The sequence below is a fragment of the Corvus kubaryi genome, unplaced genomic scaffold (genome assembly GCF_017639235.1).
Source record: "Corvus kubaryi isolate FWS band 111438036 unplaced genomic scaffold, C.kubaryi_AGA036_p1.0 37284, whole genome shotgun sequence".
Classification (NCBI taxonomy): domain Eukaryota; kingdom Metazoa; phylum Chordata; class Aves; order Passeriformes; family Corvidae; genus Corvus; species Corvus kubaryi.
Genome location: NW_024581088.1, coordinates 7,278,831 through 7,298,801, shown reverse-complemented (window position 1 = coordinate 7,298,801; position 19,971 = coordinate 7,278,831). Strand labels below are relative to the sequence as shown.

Genomic DNA, 19,971 nt, shown 5'->3' with positions numbered 1-19,971 from the left:
CAGCAGTGGGTCGGGGGAAGGAAATTACCGGGGTAGGGAGGGAGTTACCGGCCCTCACCGGGGCTACGGGTGGGATATGTAGTCTGGGGGTGGGAGACTCATGGTTACCTCAGCAATGGGTCGGGCGGGGAGGGAATTACCGGGGGGAGCGGGGCGTTACCGGGACCTTACCGGAGCTACGGACAGGGATAAGGTGCCCATTGTACGGAGGGGGCGGGAGCTTCACCGTTACCTCGGCGGTGGATGGGAGGGGGTGTGTGTGTTGCTGGGGGTGCGGGGCCGGTGGTGACCCTGTCCCGGTGTCCCTGTCCCGGTGTCCCTGTCCCGGTGTCCCGCAGGGCTGAGCACGGAGAAGGCCGTCGCCTTCAGCCGGCGGCTGCGGGCCGAGCCGCAGTTCCTGCTGGCCCAGAACGTGGCCACATGCAACGACCCGCTGGAGGTGTGCCTGCAGCGGCAGGTGGTGCAGGACACCGTGCAGGTGTTCCAGCACGCCGTGCCCGCCGAGGGCAAGCCCGTCACCAACCAAAAGAACTCCGGTAAGGGCGGCCGGGGCCGGCGTTTGGGGGCTGCCTCGTAACATTGATTGGTGTCCTGGGAGCGGCCGCTGCTCCGGAGCCCTTTGTCCGGGCTTTGGAGCAAGGTCGAATTCCTGCAGCATCCTCCTAAGTTAATAACACACTTGAGACTTGCAGCGTTTGCCTCTTTTCCCTTCTGCATAGTGTAATGGAGATTTGTGCTTGCAGTGAAAGATTTCAGAACTCCTTCAGAGCTTTTTGGTGTTGTAGAAGCTCAGCCAAAGGCTCGAGGCAGAACTGTGTCATGAATCTCGTGGTAAAAGAAATTGTTGTGCAGCTCTTGAGCACAGGCATTCCAGTTTAATTCGTGTTCCTTTGATCTCTCAGGGAGATGCTGGATTTTTTCCTGCCTCAACGCAATGCGTCTTCCTTTCATGAAGAAATACAACATTGAAGAGTTTGAGTTCAGCCAGTCCTATCTCTTTTTCTGGGATAAGGTACAGTCGTGTAGGTTGTTGTAGGATTGCTTATGCAATCAGGTGTTAGTGTTGGGACAGAACTTCTTTTAGGCTGGATTGTTTTAACATGTATGAGAAGAAATTTCAAAAGTTCTTTAGAAACGTGTTCTAAATGCAGGTGGTTGAGCAAAGGGGGACTTTCAGCTTGAGAAGAAAGTTGCCAAGATGTTGATGTTTTGGAATAGTAAAAGTCTTTTTTCTTTTTTTTTAAGAGTTCTGTATATTTCAGAAGTTACTTGTTGGAGGTTCAGGGGAAACATGACTGATGGGTGAGCTGTGCCTGCTTTTCCCCATAAGGGAAATCAAGCAAATCTAGTACTAGTTTGGGCCAGGCTTCATTGCATAACTTCTCTTTCACATTTCCTGTTCCCCTACCCTCAAGCTGTGTGCTAACTCACTCCTAAGTATTTGGTCTGTAACAAAGAATTTTATAGGGTAGCCCATGGAATGCTAGAGGGGAAAATGAGGACTTCACTGGATAAGCAGAAAAGTGGCCTCATCTATTCTGTACTTGCAAAGAACTGAATACTCAGCAATTCATTAATGCATCAGACTTAAAAGGGTTTTTTTTAATCTGTGTGTTTCAGGTTGAGCGTTGTTACTACTTTTTAAATGCCTTTGTGGAAACAGCTCAGAAAAAGGAGCCAGTGGAAGGAAGACTGGTGCAGTTCCTGCTCTCCAACCCCACGAATGATGGTGGACAGTGGGATATGTTGGTTAACATTATTGGTGAGAGAACTCGTCATGAGGAACCCTTCCTAAAATTGCAGCCTGGTTTGAGAAATAGGGAATAGAATAAGAAATGGAGTTTGACACCTGGGATTTGGCTAAGGCACATGATGCCATTAACCCCCGTATTTTTTTTTAATTCAAAGACTTTTTTTTTGGGCCATATTATAAATATTGGGCCTAAATCTTGTCAGGTATCACTTTTTCATATTCCTGCTGATGATAAAAGCTCAGAAGATCAACAAATAATTAGATAGTCCTAATTTCCCATTTAATAAAAGGGTTCAATCCCCTTTTTCTCCAGTCATCAACTCAATCTCATTTATTTATATCCATGTACACCATCTTTAGGGTGCATGGTAAGGAAAAAGCCACTGCTTGACCTGGGTGTGTCTGCAAAGCTGAAGCAAAACTACTTGGAACTGCAGCCTGAAGTTGGTATAAAGATCAGTGAGAGGGAATTGATGTGGAATGTGGCAGTGCTGGTCTTACAAAGCTCCAGCAGAAACGGGATCCTACAGCTGCTGGAGATACTTAATTACACCAGCACCTGCTTTCATTTGTGTTGTGAAACAATGTGACACCTTTGTAAATCAACAAGGCAATAATACAAATTTAGAATCACAAAAGGAGTTTGTTTCTTTGAAGCCTGGAGGTTCCTTTTTTCCTTATCCTATTGCTATAAATACTTAATCAGGGCAGAGATTCTGGCTGCTGCTGTTACATCCAGAGCCTTGCATGGTGAGATCTGTGAGTGGTACTGTAATGTAGGAAACCACTGAGCTGCTGCTGGTGTTTTATAAATGTTGAGGAGGAAAGGAGACTGGGAAGTCAGTTTTAACCTTAGATAAACTACATGGAATGATTCATAGGAGGCCCAGTTCTTCAGAACGTATTTCAGGAGATTAATTTTAAAGTAATCAAGTTTTTTTTTTCCTGGTGAACAGGACTTCCTAAAGCACTAATTAATTCAGAACTTTTAAGTGTTGAGTTAAATGATACTGAGCAGTTCAGGGATTCCACGTTCTGGGATCCCTGTGGAATGCAGATCAGAGGTCAAGATTCAGTCACAAATTAAAATGTAAACTTTGGGTACTTGTAACCTTTAAATAAGAGCTTTTCCCATATAATCTCTGCACAAACTCAAACTCTTTATCTTTCACATGGATATGAGCAGAAGTAGAAGTATCTATTTTGTGAAAAAGCCAATTGTTAACCTTTAGTTTTATTTCTTTTAGAGAAGTATGGTGTTGTCCCCAAGAAATATTTCCCAGAGTCTCATACCACAGAGGCTACTAGAAGGATGAACGAGATCTTGAATCATAAGGTAAAATTAATTTAGATGATACAACTTAGGGGAGGGGATGGGAATGAAACTGCTCCAAATGTTCCTAACCACCTTATCCTTATTGACCAAAGTGTTAAGTGCATCTCAGCAACTGAAATTTATTTACAAGCAGCCTAAAGTCTCAGCAAAGCCTGATGTTAATCTTGAAACATGGAGCAGGAAGGTGAGATCATAGAAGATGTCCATTGTCAGGCTTCAGTAGCTTGAAAGTTCCTCTTGTGGTTTTAGTAGCAGTTATTCCTAATCCTCAGATTTCCAAGGAAGTTAATTCTTGACATGTGGCTGCTTAAATCTGTTTCTGCAAAACCAGCACATGGTGTCTAGGTGTCTTTTTCCACCCTTTCAGTATCTCATCTCCCTGTGTGCCAAGGTTTTTAGAGATGACTGCCAAATTTGGTGAAAAAGATGGAGGAAAAAAAAGTATTTTAAAAACACTGCAAGTTAAAAATCAGCTTTCACTATAGAAGTGCACAGCTTTGTCTGAAGGAAGGTGTTAACTCACTGCCTGAACTGCAGAAGTGAATTAGCCTGGGGAGGTGCTGCTGTAGGTAGCGAGATGAAAAAGGCAATTAAAACATTTTTTACCATTTGCTATATTTTTTCCAGTTCATATGCTGCATGCTCAGGAAAAACTGCCTGCTGAAATCCACATAAAAAATGCAAAATATGTGGTGGAATGAGCTTGGACATATTAAATATTGTTAATGTTGTTCTAATCCTGAGCAAAGCAGCTGGTCCTGAGGGAGCCCCATCACCGTTCCTGGCCTTATGGATGGTGACACTAATGGGAAGCTGTGCATACAGTGGGGAAATGCCCCTTTCTTTTCATCAGCCAAGAGATCAATTATGCATTAGAATTGCAAAATAAATGTGACAGGATGAAGAAAGTGTGTTCTGTGAAAGTCAGAGGTGCTGGTATGTGTGGATGTTGTGGCGTCACTTACGGGACTGAGAGAAATCAAACCTTAAGAGCTTAATGGCTGCAAGCCTCACATCAGTGGTTGAAAATGGTAATTGAATTGTGACTATTTGTTAATTTTTTGTGATATTTTACTTTAGCAGCATTGAATTATCTTGTTATTTTTTAATGACTCAATCTTTAATGAAGCTTCTGAAAGGTATTTTTATTTTGAAAACATGGTATGAAGAGTTAAACAGGTGTTTGAAACAACCAGATAGGAAGTCCTGAAACTGATCAGGTGACACCTTTCATACCCTTTATAACAAAGTGACTTTCTCTTTAAACAGATGAGAGAATACTGTTTGAGGCTAAGAAATATGGTGGAAAGTGGAGGAAGCAAGGGAGAACTTTGTGCTGCCATGGACATGATGATAGAAGAGGTAAGTAAACTGGTGTGACTTGAATCTTGGAACACAGGGCTGGAGTGGATGAGATTTTTTTATTTTTGTTCTGTAGTACTGGATCAGCCAAAACAAGTGTCTCTTGTTGCTTAAGAAAGTGTGCTTGGAGCTGTTCAAGTGGATTTGTTTTGCAGTGGTTTGTTGCTTACATCATTCTGAGTTTTTCTAATCCTTCCAGACAAATATTTTGCATCCATAGATTTTGGAATGATGATATTTTACAGACATCTGCCCCTTGCTCTAGGAAAAGCAGCATTTTGTCTCTTGAGAGATCAAAACAGTGGCCTGTCAGGCTCTTACAAAAAACAGGAAAGGTTGAAATTTGCATCCTGATGGCTTTGAAGGCAAATCTTGCAGCACAAGTGTTGTGCAAGGATTCCCCACAAGAGAGCAGAAAAGAACCACAAAAGGGAGGTGTCTGCACAAGGCTGAGTCCAGCTGAGGTGTGATCCTGGAGGGCAGCAGAGGAATGAATTGCAGCATGGTTTGGGCTGTGAATTGACTCCCTCACTGTCAGTGTGTCTGTACTGCCTGAACCTTCTCCTGCTCACACAGACCCACATCATTTTTCTCATTCTGTGCTGCTCATACTTGATTCTTAAACTGCCAAAAATAACTTAACCTTGAGGCTGTTTTAGTGTGACCGAGTGCATGCACTTTAAACAAAAATGTATTTAATTTATTTCTCAAACATACAATGCCAAGTGACCCAGTGGCTAAATGTATGTTTTTAGGTGAGTCAAGAAATCAAATGTTTTGCTGGTGTGTGTTAGTTTTTTTTTGCAATACAGTGGACATCACTGTTAGGCAGAACCTACCTTGGGCTATCTCTGTAAAGTTTTAGGCAGTTCCATATTGATTAGTGTGTTGGTTTTGGAAATTCATCTTTGCACTTCCTGTAAAATTCTGTAGCTTCTTTTTGTCTAATTTTAAGGTTAAGTTAAAAGAAGAAAACTGATTTGTGTTCCTTGGGTTTCATCAAAACTGTTGTGAAATTTCATGCCTTAAGAATGCTGTGCTTTGATTTGAGCCTACCCCAGAAAGTTGCCAATCAGCACTTAGTTCAAAGGTGAATTAGTGTAACTTACATGCAGTGTGTGTCCAAAAGCCCTTGGAGGATTCTACAGCAGACATCAGAAGCTTCCTAGAGATGGTCATTCTTAGGGCAGTGACACACAGTTCACTGCTAAATGTTTCTTCATTTATGTAGATAGAGCCTCTTGCCCTCTGACAAAGAGATCCTGGAACTGACATGAAAGGTTCTTAACTGATTGCAGTTTGTTCTGTAAAAGGTTGTGCTTAACTCTCTGATGTTAACACAGCATTTTCTCCTGCAGCAGTGAAGGTGGTTTGCATGGGTTCAGATGTGTACAAGTGGTCTTGCCTCTGTGTTTTTGTGGCAAAGCAGAGCTCGGTTTTGTTCTGGGAGGTTCTATTTGCATACCAAATCTTGGTTTGCTCCTGCTGGGAGCAGCACTCGAGCTGAAACGGGGTGGTTGTCTTGGAACACAGGATTAAATATTCACTCCAGAACTGCATAAACATTCTTATCAAACCAGTGCACAGCAGGTCAGAAGTTGCAATCAGTGCAGTTCATGCAATAGAATTTTTCTTCCTTTGCTGTTCTCCTTTGTGGACTCTTCCTTATCAGGAGTGTCCTCCTTTTCCCCTCCTCATTCATTTTGGGGTTTATTACAAGCCACTATATCTTTGCTTTATCTTGGTTCTAGCTGTTTCTAGGGCAATGTAAGTCACCTTTTAGTTTAAATATGCTTATTTTATTTATTGATAGAGGAAGCTTGTGAGATATGAAGAGGGTGCCTATGTTGGGTGTGGTAGCAAAACAATTGAGGGAAGCCATTCTAGGCTCCAGTGCCTCTGTTCACTGGAGACTTCTGTCTCCATCATTTTCCTTCCTCTGGCTGGAGCCCATTTGGTTGCTGCTCTCCTTTTAGGCATTTTTCTTGCTTATTTTGTGTTCTTGGCCTCATCTCTCAGCACTTGCAGTTATCTGAGGTAATGTGGGTGTAGCCACAGCAAATGGTACCTTTTGTGCAGTCTGTGCAAAATTAAATATTTATAGTAGTTCAGGGGTTTACATTTGCTCTTTACCATATTTATTGAGAAATGTGTGAGTTTCTGCAGTAGAAGCCTTATGCCCACACCCTTGTTTCAACCTGTAATTAATCTTTCCAATTGTTTTCTTAAATTGCTTGGAGCAAGAACACCTTTATTTAGCAGGAGCATTGCACTCCTTTTGCTGTCAGCACAAAGAGCACATTAACATAAAGCCAGCTCTTATGGAACCTTAGGGTCAGCTCCACAGAAAGAGTTAAATCAGCTTTGGGAGAGGTATTGTGTCTACTCTGCTATGTAAGTGTGAAGACTGCCAGGCTGGGAAAGCTGGCACAGCCCACAGGAGCTGGATCCCAGTGCAGAAGGTGCAGCTGAGATTTGACTCCTTCTCCTCTTATTTTCAATAACCTGATAGTTCCTTGCAAGGAAGAGACTCGTCTTGTGCTGAGGACATGGACAGAGCTGAAGATCAGTGTCAGCTGAAATAAAACAGATTCAAACCTGTTTGACTGTGATTAAATTCCCTGTCCCCAGAGTACCTGTGGCAGGTCCTGCTCAGTATCTCTAAAGACACTCATCTGGTTACACTGCCAGTGTTGGCACATTTTCTCATAAGCCCTGTGAGAAAGTACAGTAGTGGTTCTGAAGTGCAGTTTTATATTCTGATTTACAGGGAGGATGATGACTTGAAATCTGGTCAACTTTTTGTGCTAAAAATCCAAAGATAGCTGCCAGCTGCAAAAGATGTCACAGGCAGCAGGCAGGGAGCTGGAATTAAATTGTGTAACCTGCCAGCTCAGCCCTAAACAGAGATACTGTTAAATGCATTAAAACAGATGAGGAGATTATTCTGAGCTTTTGAAAAGAAGCAAAGGCCCATCTTTGAAATCCAAATGAACATTACAGTAAAAAATGAATTAGTACAGGGGAAACACCGGGATAAAATGCCCATGTTAAAAGGTCTGGTTTGTCTCTGCATGGGGCAAACCACCTGGTGGAACAGGTGATGCTGAATGCTTTTGAGAATCATTTTGATAAAGTTTCTCTTGCAGTGTTGGAGGAGCTTCAGAATTACTTATGAAATGTTGTAATGAGGCTGGGAAGTTTCCTGGTTTTTGCTTTGGGCTGCTGCATTCTTAGGATAACCTGGAATTTGTAAGCTTCTCTTTTGCCTGGCAGTTTACCTGAGAACATGGAGTGTGAAAGTGGGGAGGGAAGCTCTGTTGATTTTCCTGAGGCCTTTCAGACTGGTTTTGAACTGCTGAAACACCCAGATTTCAAGAGCTGAATGCAGATAATTGCTGTGTGTGTTGATTCGTGTGTTCAAAGGTGCCCGTTAAGGTCCCGTTTCTCCAGCTGATTCTCACGTGGAGAAATCCATTGTCCAGTGGCATTGCTGTGGTAGGAGAGGCACACCTGCATGTTCCAGCAGGCTCACAGCTGTTTGCTTCTCTGGGCAGGTATTCAGAATAGTGAGCACTTGCCTGGGCAGCCCTCCAGAGACTTTCTGTTGGGAGTTCCGGGATAAGGAGAAGAACTACCACAAATACGGCCCCATGACCCCGGTGCAGTTCTACAACGAGCATGTGAAGCCTTACTTCAACATGGAGGACAAGGTTGGGGATGCTGAAAGCTTTCCAAGGCCTTTTTTTTGCTGCTAAACCACTTATTTTCCACCGTTGCCAGTGTCTGTCCCCCCTGTAGCTGCAGCACATGGGATGGGCACTGCTTGCCCAAGTCAGAGATGGCACTGTGTTTATTCTCCCTGTTGTGCTGTTTGTGCTCTACCCTTCAGTTATCTGGGATCTTGTGTTGCAGTCCCCAAGGGTTTTGTAATGATAAAATTTGCAATGATCTAATCAGTTGTAATATGTCATAAGGCAGACATTTGAGAAGGAATAACATGCAGAGCTGCTCTGCCACAGTTATGAGGTGAACTTGTGAAACAAAACAAAAAAACCCCAACAAACACAACCTTAAAAAACCTCTTATTTCAGCCAAGTGGCTTGTTGGCTAATGGGGCAGACAGCTGGCTGGGACAAAAGCCATTCCCTGAAATCCTTCTAGATTCACTCCTCAAAAATTTCAGTTATGTTGCACCTTACTTTATGGCATCTTGGTTTTTGGCAGATTTGTCTAGTGAACGATCCTCGACCCCAGAATCCCTACAACAGGCTCTACACAGTGGAGTACCTGGGCAACATGGCTGGAGGGAGGAAAACTCTCTACAACAACCAGCCTGTGGAGGTCTTGAAGAAATTGGCTGCAGCATCTATTAAGGATGGCGAGGTGGGTTTGGCTTCTCCTTGTGGATGGCACAGTGCAGCTCATGCCGTGTGAAATTCCTGGGATTTGGCCCAGACATGACCCTTCCTTCTCTTTGCAGGCTGTGTGGTTTGGCTGTGATGTGGCAAAGCACTTCTATGGCAAGTTGGGAATCAATGACCTGAATATGTGAGTAGAGAATCAAACCAGAATGTCATTTGGTATGCTCAGTGAGGACATGAACAGTCCTTTAGCTGCTCAAGGAACTGATTTGTACATACTTTGGATTATATACCCCAAAAGAGTATATTTAAGTAATTCAGCAGCAGCAGAATTTCTATTTTGCTTGTTAGTTTAACGTGAATCCTTTAAAGATGCACTATGAGTAGTTGTTAAATATTCTTCCTTATTTAAATGTCTAATATATGGTGAGAGAAACTCCTAAAGGGATCAGTTTTTGCATTTATTCTGACATTAAAATTGGCCGAACTCGTATGCCAGTGCACTGTCCTGGCACAGGGCAGTCTCCTGATTCCCTGACTTAGAACTCCCCCTGCATCCTTTCTCATGTGGCTTATTTGTCTTTCTGCTAGATTTAATCATGAGCTGGTGTTTGGTGTCTCCATCAAGAACATGAACAAAGCAGAACGATTGATCTTTGGAGAATCCCTGATGACCCATGCCATGGTCCTGACAGCTGTCACTGAGAAGGTAGAGTCTCCCTCCTGGAGTTCTTACGCTGGCAGGGATGTGTTGGAATATCCTGGCAGCTTCTTTGTGTCCTGGGTTCACTCACACTTTGCCCCAACCCCCTGGTGCACAAGGCCTGGTTGTTTATTCCCTTTGTGTTGTTTGTGTCTGAGTGTTCAGAACTATAAATACTTAACAAGGAGGGAAGACTTTAGATGTGTCAAAGGACTTCTTTCCTTTTACCCACAAACTTTCATTGGACAACCACTGCATGGTTAGTCCAGTCTGGTTTAGAGCCTGCAGCTCCTGTTAAAATGCTGGTAGGAGGCACTTTGCAGCAGGGTTAACCTCCTGCAGCTCCCTGGCACGTGATCTCTCTGACCTCTAATTAGGGAAGGGAGATGGTGTCCAACATAGCTCTGTGGCAAACAGCAGGCTGAGATGAATCCACAGCTAGATCTGCTCCTGGCACCGTAACAAAGCACATAATAAAGTAAAATGAACCATGTTAAAACTTACAACTCGGGGTTATCTGCAAAGCTGATGTTTCCATTTCTTTCCAGAAGTTGTCAATATTAAAGTTTCTTTGAAGTGATCTCTTCCTGTCCAGCTTGACCTTGGCTTGAGAAATAACAGCTTGCACAGCACTGAGCAAGTTTGCTTGAGCTGTGGTGTTTTGAGTCTTGAGATGGAACTGCTGGGTCCTAAGAATGTTCCAAGTTACTTTTTACAACTCAATATAATTTTTTCCTGTTTTCTGCATTCTGAGCTTTAACACCTCCATTGTGTATCAGATGGCACAAACACTTCTCTAAATATCTCACTGCAAAAACAAGGAAAACTTCGTAGTTGGTACTTCTTAAAAACCTTAATCTGAAGGGGCTTTGAGAAACTGAGTTGCAAAATGTAATATTTTGGATTTACTTACTTTTTTATAAAAAGGCTTTGAAGATTTAAAAAAATCCTATTACAATTTTACAGCATCCTATTACAAATTTACAGAAATTGATGTGGATTAAATGCACCTTTTGGTTAAAAAGTTATTGTACATGAATGTGTTCTTCCCAATTTCTCTCTGAGAGCATCCAGAGTTCACATCTTTGGTCTGAGAGTTCTCAAGTGTCTCATCATAAAGACTGTTCTCTCTTTTCAAGGGAGAATAGAAGCATTACAATATTCCATTGAATATTAAAAATAGATTTATGAGGTGTTTTTCAGGTTAGTTTTTTGTATTAAAATATTTTAATTGCACAGCACCAGATGTGGAGCTGTGGCCTTTAGCTAGATTCTTCAAGAGTTTGCACTTGCTCTTACTAATGCTGTTCTGAATTCTGAGAGCTCCTTGTTCCTTTCCTCTTATTTTCAGTTCAGGCAAGTTGTGCATCCTGTATTTAATTTCCCCTGTGCCCTGATGGGGGATAGGGACAGCAGCTTAAATTCTGTGAGTCAGTTAAGTCCAAACTAGAATTTAACTAAATTTCAGTTTCCTGATAAAATAAATCTTGATTGCAGGCTCTCTTCTTGACCACATTTCCTCATATTTTATCTAAGTAAGTAGATGAGTATTTTAGAAAATGGCCTTTCTCCAGCCATTAACAAGAAACCATTGGGATTCTCAGGAGTGGAGCTCTGTGTTTTCCTGGTGCTGGATTTGGGTGTGGAAGGGGTTGGCTGCTCAGGTGTGGCCTCTCCTTCAGTGCTGAATGTCATGGGCTTGTTTTGTAACAGGATGGGCAAGAAGATGCATTTGAAAAATGGAGAGTGGAAAACTCGTGGGGTGAAGACCGTGGCAATAAAGGTAATTTATAGTCATGGGAACAGAAAGCTGAATGTTTGGAAATAAGGATGTGGAAGGGACAATCCAATACCCAGACTGGTTTGACTACAGAAGGCATGGGAAGATACCAACAGACTTTATCAAAAGCTCGTATTTTATCAAAGTTTAATTCCTTCATTATCAATTTTTGTTAAGGTTGTTCAGTTTATTACAGGGAAGTTGCTGATACTCTTAAGCCTTGATATCAGTTTGCTGTTGATCCCAAGTAAATTCCCAGCCATTATCCCTGCCAAAAACCCCAGCAGCTGCAGGAGTTTGCAGCTGCTGTGACAGGCAGGGACACAAAATCCAGTCCTTACTGTGCTTCTGCTTGTGCTGGGGCTTCTCCATGAACTTGTTTTCCTGTAGCTGCTGCCCTGTTGGGACACTTTGGGAAGGCTCTGGGGGCTGTGCCAGGGCCCTGTGCCAGCCTGGTGTGGCACCTGGGAGGAGTGGGACACAACCCTGAGTCACAGCTCGGAGCTGGTTTAGGAAATTGCTTCCAGTTGCTTCCCTGCTCATGGAAACTGGGAATGACCACAGGGTGTTTCTCTGCTGGTCTGAGGGGCAGCTCTGAGCTCCCCAGCCCTTGGTGAGTGGGGCTGGTGGTGTCAGAGCATCCCTGCTTTGCCCTGCCAAGGTCAGGCAGCTTTTCCTACATGGAGTGGAGGGGAACTCCAGGATTTTTGTCATCTCCTGAGTGAGACAGGCAGGATGTGGGCTCAGCTGTGGCACACCCTCAGTGGTGAGTGTGCCAGTTCAGACTCTGTGTCCCAGGGAATAACAGTCATTGCTGGCCACATTTTTTCTGCTGCACATTAATCCCAAATGTTGTGCTTGTAAGATTTGGTGTGGCAGAACTTTCCCAGGATGTCTTGGTTTTCTTCTGGGAATAGACTATTTTTGGAGAACTCTGTTTTAGGATGTGGTCTTATTTAAAAGCTGTTTGATAGCATGAACAACTCAGAGGAAAACAGAATATTCTTGGAAAAGTGTCTTAATATATGTTGCGGCCTCTTGGTCATGCAGTAGTTTCTGTTCTGAGTTAACTGTATCCATTTGCAGCAAAGTATTCCAATAAAAATCTTCAATCTTGACAAAACAATGAAACTGTTGATGCTCAGCCTTCGGCTCAGCAATATGACAGTAGTAAAATGTTCTTTGGACTGTTGGATTAAGTAAAGAAGCCAAATCAATGCAGAGGTAACATCAAAAGCACAGGGCAGCAGCTGAACCCTGACACTGCTGCAAGTGATGCTTGTTGGGCTGGGACTGAGCTGTGGCACTTCTGTGCTGCAGCACCCACATGCACACTCACTTTTCAAGAATGAGTTCTGGAGCCATGTGAGAGGAGCTGGTTGTTCCTTTGAAAAATAAAGGGACCCCAGAGTGACTTGAATAACCCTGCCCTACCTTGTCCCCATGCCCATCTGTGTGGACTTTGCAGGGTGAGTCACTGTCCCTTATCTGCTTTGTACCAGGGGACATCACACTCTCTGGGAACTCTTGCTCCCTGACTATACTTGTTTTGCTCAGGGAGTTCCCTGGAAAAGTGCCTTGACAGAAAATCCCATCAGAAGTAGGAAGCTTGACTCTATTTCAGACTGCTGTTTTTTTAGGGAGGTGAATCCCTGAATGATTTTCTTGTGTATGACCAAACAAGCTGCTCTGGAGCAAAAGGCAAATTGGACATGTCCTCCAGAGCTCCTTCCAACCACTAGAAGAGGTAGCTGAGAGTCACAGAATCATTTAGGTTGGAAAAGCCCTTTTAAGGTCCCAAAGAGTCCAGCTGTTCACCCAGCACTGCCAAGTCCCCACTGAACCATGTCCCCAAATGTCACATCTACACATCATTTAAATCTCTTCAGTGACTGTGACTCAGCTTGATGGGGTTTCTTCTCCTTCCTGCCCTGATTTTTCACTCTTCAGTAGTAGCTGGTGTAGGAGGGTGAGGACTCAGTTTGTGTGAGCTGTCTTGCTGTGCCAATGAGGCTGTGTCTCACTGTGATAAGAGTTAAGCTTTTTATCTTATCTGCCTTGTTAAGGAATTGAGAAGCTGTGCTTGGGCAAGTCCAGCACAAGAAACCAGAGTCCACATCAGTGAGGAGTCAGCCAAGAATGATGCTAAACTTGGCACATCCCAGCTGAGGCCCAGTTGGGTGTGGGGGATACGAGTAAGCCCCAACTCCCAGGATTTCTTGGACAGGGTGATCAAGGGTCCAGCCTGCAACAAAACACCAGGGACTGGTCTTGAGTCTTCAAAAAATGAGCAAACAAGTGACTTTTTTGGGGTGGAAAGAACTGAGTGTTTTCATGTGGGGTTCCCTGTTGTTCCAAGTACAGTCCAAGGTGCCAGGTGCCACCTGTTTCCCCTGACTGGAATGGTGCAAGACTGGAAAGACTGGCACTCCTGGTGTGGGAATTACGGGATGGAATCAGTTATATGCTCACACTGCAGAGTAGGCTGAACTGAAATCTTGTGGTAGTGCTTGTCCTGGAGAAAGGGAACCCCTGTGAACCAGCCCAGCTTTGTCTCGCCTAAATATTTAGTAATTACTTTTATATCTGTTGTATGAATGTTTCTGGAACCCACCCTGTGTGTTTTTGCTTGAGGAATGAACACAGCTGCTGACAAACATTGCTTGTTTTCTGAGGTAAAAAAGTTACTTCCTAGTCAAATATTTCCTTTCTGTTTTATTGGCACTTTTTCAGCCCCACAGGCAAGTTTAATTATTCTGAGTACTCTTTTGTTCTGGAGACACACAGGACATTACTACCTAACTTTGAACCCAGCTTATCCCATCAGATATCTTTTTTAAAAGCAAGGAAGAGGGAAATACTAAATCACACTGTGGAGAGGGGTCCATCTGCTTGTTTTGGCATGAAAAGAGCTTTTTTAGGATACATCTCCAGCTAGAAGTCAGCTCCCTTTGGGCTTTTCATCTCTTGTATTGGCTGTTGCTGTCCTGCAGGAAGGCATTTCAAGGATTTAACTGTAGGCACCCAGAGTCTGTGTGTGCATCTCTCATCCCAAAAGTGCCCTGTGACAGAGGCACTGTTCATTTGCTCTCCCCAGGAGTTACAGCACAAGGAGCTCCAAGGCCCTTTGGGGACGTTCAGGGGCGTCTCAGGTGTCTGTAGGATGTGTTTGTGTGGGTCTGCACTGCCCAGGCCTCCCCAAAGAGTGACCTGAGCTATTTGCATGTTCTGGAGTCGTGCTCGGAGCTTCCTCCTCGCTCAGACGCTGCGATCCCAATCGGCTCCGAGGGACAGGATGTCAGAGGCAGAGTTCATTAATCCTCTCAGGGTGCAATTACTTGTTGGCTCTTGGGACTGGGAGGTTTTTGTGTGTCCCAAGAACTCATATCCTGAAGAGAGGATAATCAAGGCAGCTCCCTTTGGCAGTGTTTCCAACATGGCTTCTAGCTCAGGTTACAGTTGATAGGGGTTTTAATTTATGGGATTATCTGATCTCTTGCTTTAGAAACAAGATGGTGGAGATAGATGCATTTATTGTCCATACTCTGGACATTTTCTTGTTTCATTTGATTGTGTGATGATACTGTATAAGGAAGGACACGAGGAACTTTATTACATTAAGGCTTCTCATCTGTCTGCTAAATGCTTCCTTTCTCCCAGCGACTCTTCTTCCCAGTTCACCTGGAATAGCTTGCTTCCAATGGCAGCTCTCTGCTAAAACCTCTAAAGTGATTTCCCTCACTCCCAGTTCAAAGGGTGTTCGCTGTCATTTTCATATTCAGAGAGAAAATTAAGATTTGATTCAGCCAAAGTGTGATTTAAATGGCTTTGAGCAAAGCAGTGGCTGCCTCTTACTGCAAAAACTAAACCAAGAAAGTTTTCTTAGAACAGGTTGATATTCACCTGGAAAATTCTAAAGCCTCAAATAGATTCAAATAATTTTACATTCTGCCTTAGAAGCCTGGAAGGCTTTGTAATTCCCTTGAGTATTGTCAGTGCCCATTTTAACAGAGCAAACATAAATTATGATATTGTTTTTCCTGGTGGGCTTCTTGCTTTACCTTTCACTGCACACAAAGTACATCCTGTATGTCAACTTCCTCCAGATATTTTTTGTGTGTTTTGAGAGATAACCAGCATGACCAGGCCCTGTTTAATGCATCATTCATAGGTGAGACTTGTCTGTGGCTGTTTCCCTGCAGTGGCTCAGTGCTGTGATGCTCTGTGTCCCCCCAGGTTACCTGATCATGACGGATGACTGGTTCTCCGAGTACGTGTACGAGGTGGTGGTGGACAAGAAGCACGTGCCCGAGGAGATCCTGGCCGTGATGCAGCAGGAGCCGATTGTTCTGCCAGCCTGGGACCCCATGGGGGCTTTGGCCAAGTGAAGCACAGAGCATTTGCCTCCTCGTGGCCATCAGAAGTAGCTGCAATAGAGAATTCCAGTGGTCGGAAGCCATAGCCAAACGATAACGTGACCGAGCCCTCGGCCTGGTCCCTATTCCTGAAATGTAAGTTAAGGATCCTTGGGAAATAGCGCTGTACTGATCCAAGCTCCCAGACAGGCTGCTCCAAAACTCAAAAGGGAAAAGGAAAAAAAAAAACCTCAGAATGAAAGCAGATGATAAGTGCTGTCAATGGCAGTTTGATTTTACCTTAAATTTTTAATGCGAATCAGCGTAGTAATGTAGTAAAATTATTTTGAACAGTGTTTTCCCTAGAAAAAAATGGGCATTAAAGGCCCTTTAGAATTAATAGCTAGGTGATTGTTAGAGTAAACATATTGAGATAATTAACCAATTATGGTCTGACTTGTCCTATAAAAGAACTCCCCAAAAATACTTTATATATTCACATTTTTAGTTTTGCTGAAATTTGGAGGGGACATATTAATTGAAACTGCTAAAAATTACTTTTAGAAAATTTTAACTTCCAGCAGAATTGGGGAAGGGGAACTGTTTCCCTGAGGTATCCAGTTTCACTTGGTTTTATTCTTCCATTATTGAGCTGGGACTGGATAACCCCTCCAAGAGCCAGTGCTATGTCTGTGTGCACAGGAGCGCTATTTTTCAGTTATTTTAGCAAGAACAACCATAAATATGTTCACAGGTGGAGTTAGTGTCATGCTCAACAGAAAAACCAACGTTTTAATTGCTGCATTTTATTTGGTTGTTTTAAAAAACAAGATGGTGCTATGAAGCTTTTGAATAAACACTTTCTAAAGTGACTGGGACAGTTCTGGTTTCCTTTTCTACAGAGGTGCATGGAGCTGATGGGATGGGAAGATGTTGGTGACCTGCAATGAGGGTGCACAGACCTTTAACAACAAGTTACAGAAATGTCAGAAAGGGCTCTGCTGGAGCTGATCCTCCTTTGGGCAGGGGGATGGACCAGCTCATCCTTCAGGGACCCTTTTGAGGTCTCATGCACAGTCTCCACTTCATGCTGTCACTTGAATGAAGGCAAGCAAACAGTTCTTGTACTCCCTGGTGGCTCTGACATGGAGCCAGATCTCTTGGAAAGTTGTGCTATGCACAATATTTTCTTTATGACTAATGCATGTGTTGTTTGGGGGCTTTTTCCTCTTCCAAAAGGTCAGTAGTTTTAGTCCTTCAGGATCTTTCTACTTAAAACTTCAACATCAGGTCTTCTGTTTCCTCTGTGCTATCTATGAATGTGATAGCAGCCAAGGAGAATTGACTTTTTCTCTTGAGTTTTTTTGACATTTTTCTTGCTGGTGGTAGTGCTGATGAGGATTGAGTTTGATAAAACTGATTCCAAGCCAGTTTTTGTTAGTTTCAGTATGTTAAAGCATTGTCCAGTCCGTGCTTATCTCCCCAGTTCTTGCCCAGATATTCCCCTGTGCACTTTTATACAACAGTACTGTGTTTTTTCCTTTCCTTCAAATAAGCACAGAAAATCCATGTGGCTGAAACACATTATGGGGAATGAAGCCAATCTGGCAGCAACACTTCTGCCTTTATGCCCTGCAATTTTATAAGTTCTTTCCAAGGTGGAATTGGGAAGGGGAGGTGGAATGCAGATTTCAAGGTGGGAGCTGTGGTTTTTCCACTGTGAGGACTCTGGGGGCAGTTGAACAAAGTGTTCTGAGGTTTGTGCTGGTGCCACGAAGTTGAGGATATTCCTCTGCCTGTGGGAGAACAGCCATGGAAACATTGGTAAGGATTGGTTGTTATCCATAAACCAGACCCTCACATCTTCCAGGTAGGTGGGGTTGTTTTTAACCTGCACTTTGAAATGTGGGTAAAATCAGTGGATAAAAGGATTCCCCATGAACAGCTCCTGCTGATGTGACTTTTACTGGGTCACTCTGCCCTTTTGTCCCGAGGGAAAACTCACTGATGAGATCAGCAGCCCTCAGATAAGGCTGGAGACAGCTGAGGGATGATTGAGCTGCCATGTGCTTCCCCCAGAGCCTGAGGAAGTTCTCAGGGTCCTGTGCAGCACAAGAAGATCCAAGAAGAGCCTCAGTCTCTTCCCAGGTGTGTGGGAGACACTTCACAGCCAGGGATTGTTCCCAATGAATTGTTCCAGCACTTCTGCACAGTGTGTGATGGAGGAACAGGCCACTTAACCCCTGTCAGTGTGCAGGAAATGGTTCAGAGATGATAAAAAAACTCTTTCCAAGGGATGGAGTGGAAATAATGTGGGAATAAGCCTGGCTTGCTGCAGGTTGTCACTCAGCAAAGAAAGCTCCATGTCTTATGAACTGTAAATCCAGACTGTAAAATCATTAACATACAACTGCTAAAAAGATGCTTTGGTTAGAATAAAAAACCAATTCCTGCCCACTGTATTTCAATGTTGATTTCTCCCTTCCTTTATATCTATATATATAGATATATATCCTTTGCAAAGCCTTAACCTTTAGATTGCTGAGGAACCAGCTGACTAATAGTTTCCTTTTCCAGTTTGTCAACAAAACTGTAGCTTTCATGTGAGAATTCAAAGCCAGTTCCCCTGACAGGTGCTAAATATTGACAGATAATGTTAGGAAAGTCAACTCTCTCCGATTCAATCAAATGGCAGAAAATAAAAACAATTCCTAGTGAAGAAACTGAGGAGAGGTTACGTGTACTGGTGGTTTGTGGGTTCTAGGAATCAGATTTCTCCACTGGAATGTGCTCTTAAAACAGTTGTAGTGGAAATAAAAAAACCTCTCCAAAACTCATCGAACTCCCAGATGTGCATCCCCGCACTGTGGGTGTGGAAAATAGCAGGGAAAGGCAATCAGAAATTCTTTTATCCCAAAGCCAAATGTAATAGCTTCTAAATGCAGTCTGATTGCTAACTAAGGAAAGATGAGAACAAACAAATACTGCAGGATTTGTTTGGTTTGTGTTACTTAGAAAATTGTTCCAGTTCTTTTATTGGCAGTGAATCAGAGATGCTTGCAGAGCTGTTACTGATCTCACAGTACAGTTGGTACTACTGTTATGAGGTCATTTGAGTGATGATTCCCATCCTTGTGTTGGAATCTGCAGCTGCTTTATCTGTGTGTCTTGTGTAAAGTCCATTTTCTTTCTCTTTTTCTCATACTTTCCTTAAATCATCAGAATTTTGCCCACCAATGCCTAGAAGATGTCATGAGATTCTGGAGCTGGCTCAGTACAGCCCCTGAAAGTTTTTCACTTATGAGATAAATAAAGTGTCATAAAGTTGAGGGTTTTGCCTGAAATCTCCAGTCTGTTATTTCTATTATGCCCCAAAGGTTCCAGGCTGTTTGGCAAGAAATTAAACCCAAAAAAACCCAACAAAACAAACCCAACAACTGCTGCAGAAGAAAAAATGCATTAATGAAAAAACACCTGAACAAAAAGACCAGGATAAGAAACTAAAGAACCTCCTCTAAGCAGAGACTGAGATGGAGAAAAACTTCAAAGGTCACGATCCCTCTAAAATTTTTTAAAACCCGAGATATAATTATGTAAAGAGCAGAGGGGCTCTCAGTAGAGAGAGTTTCTTTCTTGTAAGAGCGTAGAAAAAGTGAGTTTAGAAAATCCCTTCCACTTTCCCAGCAGTAGTGAGCTGGAAATCTCTATGGAAAGGGGGAAGGTGCAGAATCCTTGTGCCCTCCATCCTCCCAGGAAAGAAAAAAATCCTGCTCTCCAGAGCCCAGGGTCTGACCTGCAGCTGGATATTTACACACTAAAACACTGTGCTTTGACCTCCAGAAAGGTTTTGTGAGTGAGGCATGGCAGAACCTGTCCCTGCAAACCTTCTGGAATAGGATGAAACAGAGGGAAGGTTGTGGAGGAATATTACATGCAAGGACACAAACTGCTGGGGGTTTTCCTGTCGGCAGTGAAGTGGAGGTTGGCATAGCCAATCCTGATTATTTTGGAAAGCAGGACACAGGAGGGAAATCCAGCACTGCAGACAGGAGGCAGATATTGCTATTTGCACTAAAAGATCCACGGATTCCTAAAGCAAGTGAAGGAAAAAGCTCCGTTTGACAAAACAGCCTTAACGCCGTGCCCAGGGGAGTTAATGGCAAACAAACCTGATTTTAGTACGTGTCCCTCGCGTGTGTAACTGCAATGCCTGAGCTCTCCTTGAGATGGTGCAGGTGCCTCGCCCTGCCCAGCTGTGGCTCTGTCAGGGACCAGGGACAGCAAAGGAAAGTGCAAATTACGGCTCTTCGGTTTTCAG

General features: G+C 43.4%; 1 protein-coding gene across 1 annotated transcript in view; it reads left to right on the top strand.

Annotated features, from left to right (window-relative positions):
- The window catches only part of BLMH (bleomycin hydrolase), a 16,849-nt gene extending 324 nt beyond the window's left edge, over window positions 1-16,525 (top strand). The window contains exons 2-12 of the mRNA XM_042026266.1: window positions 339-536; window positions 903-1,012; window positions 1,621-1,762; window positions 3,001-3,089; window positions 4,359-4,451; window positions 8,009-8,164; window positions 8,679-8,837; window positions 8,935-9,002; window positions 9,407-9,524; window positions 11,232-11,301; window positions 15,535-16,525. Coding sequence (XP_041882200.1) covers window positions 339-536; window positions 903-1,012; window positions 1,621-1,762; window positions 3,001-3,089; window positions 4,359-4,451; window positions 8,009-8,164; window positions 8,679-8,837; window positions 8,935-9,002; window positions 9,407-9,524; window positions 11,232-11,301; window positions 15,535-15,686 — 1,355 coding nt within the window. The 3' untranslated portion in view covers window positions 15,687-16,525. The remainder of the gene's footprint in view (window positions 1-338; window positions 537-902; window positions 1,013-1,620; window positions 1,763-3,000; window positions 3,090-4,358; window positions 4,452-8,008; window positions 8,165-8,678; window positions 8,838-8,934; window positions 9,003-9,406; window positions 9,525-11,231; window positions 11,302-15,534) is intronic.
- Window positions 16,526-19,971: the final 3,446 nt, after the last annotated feature.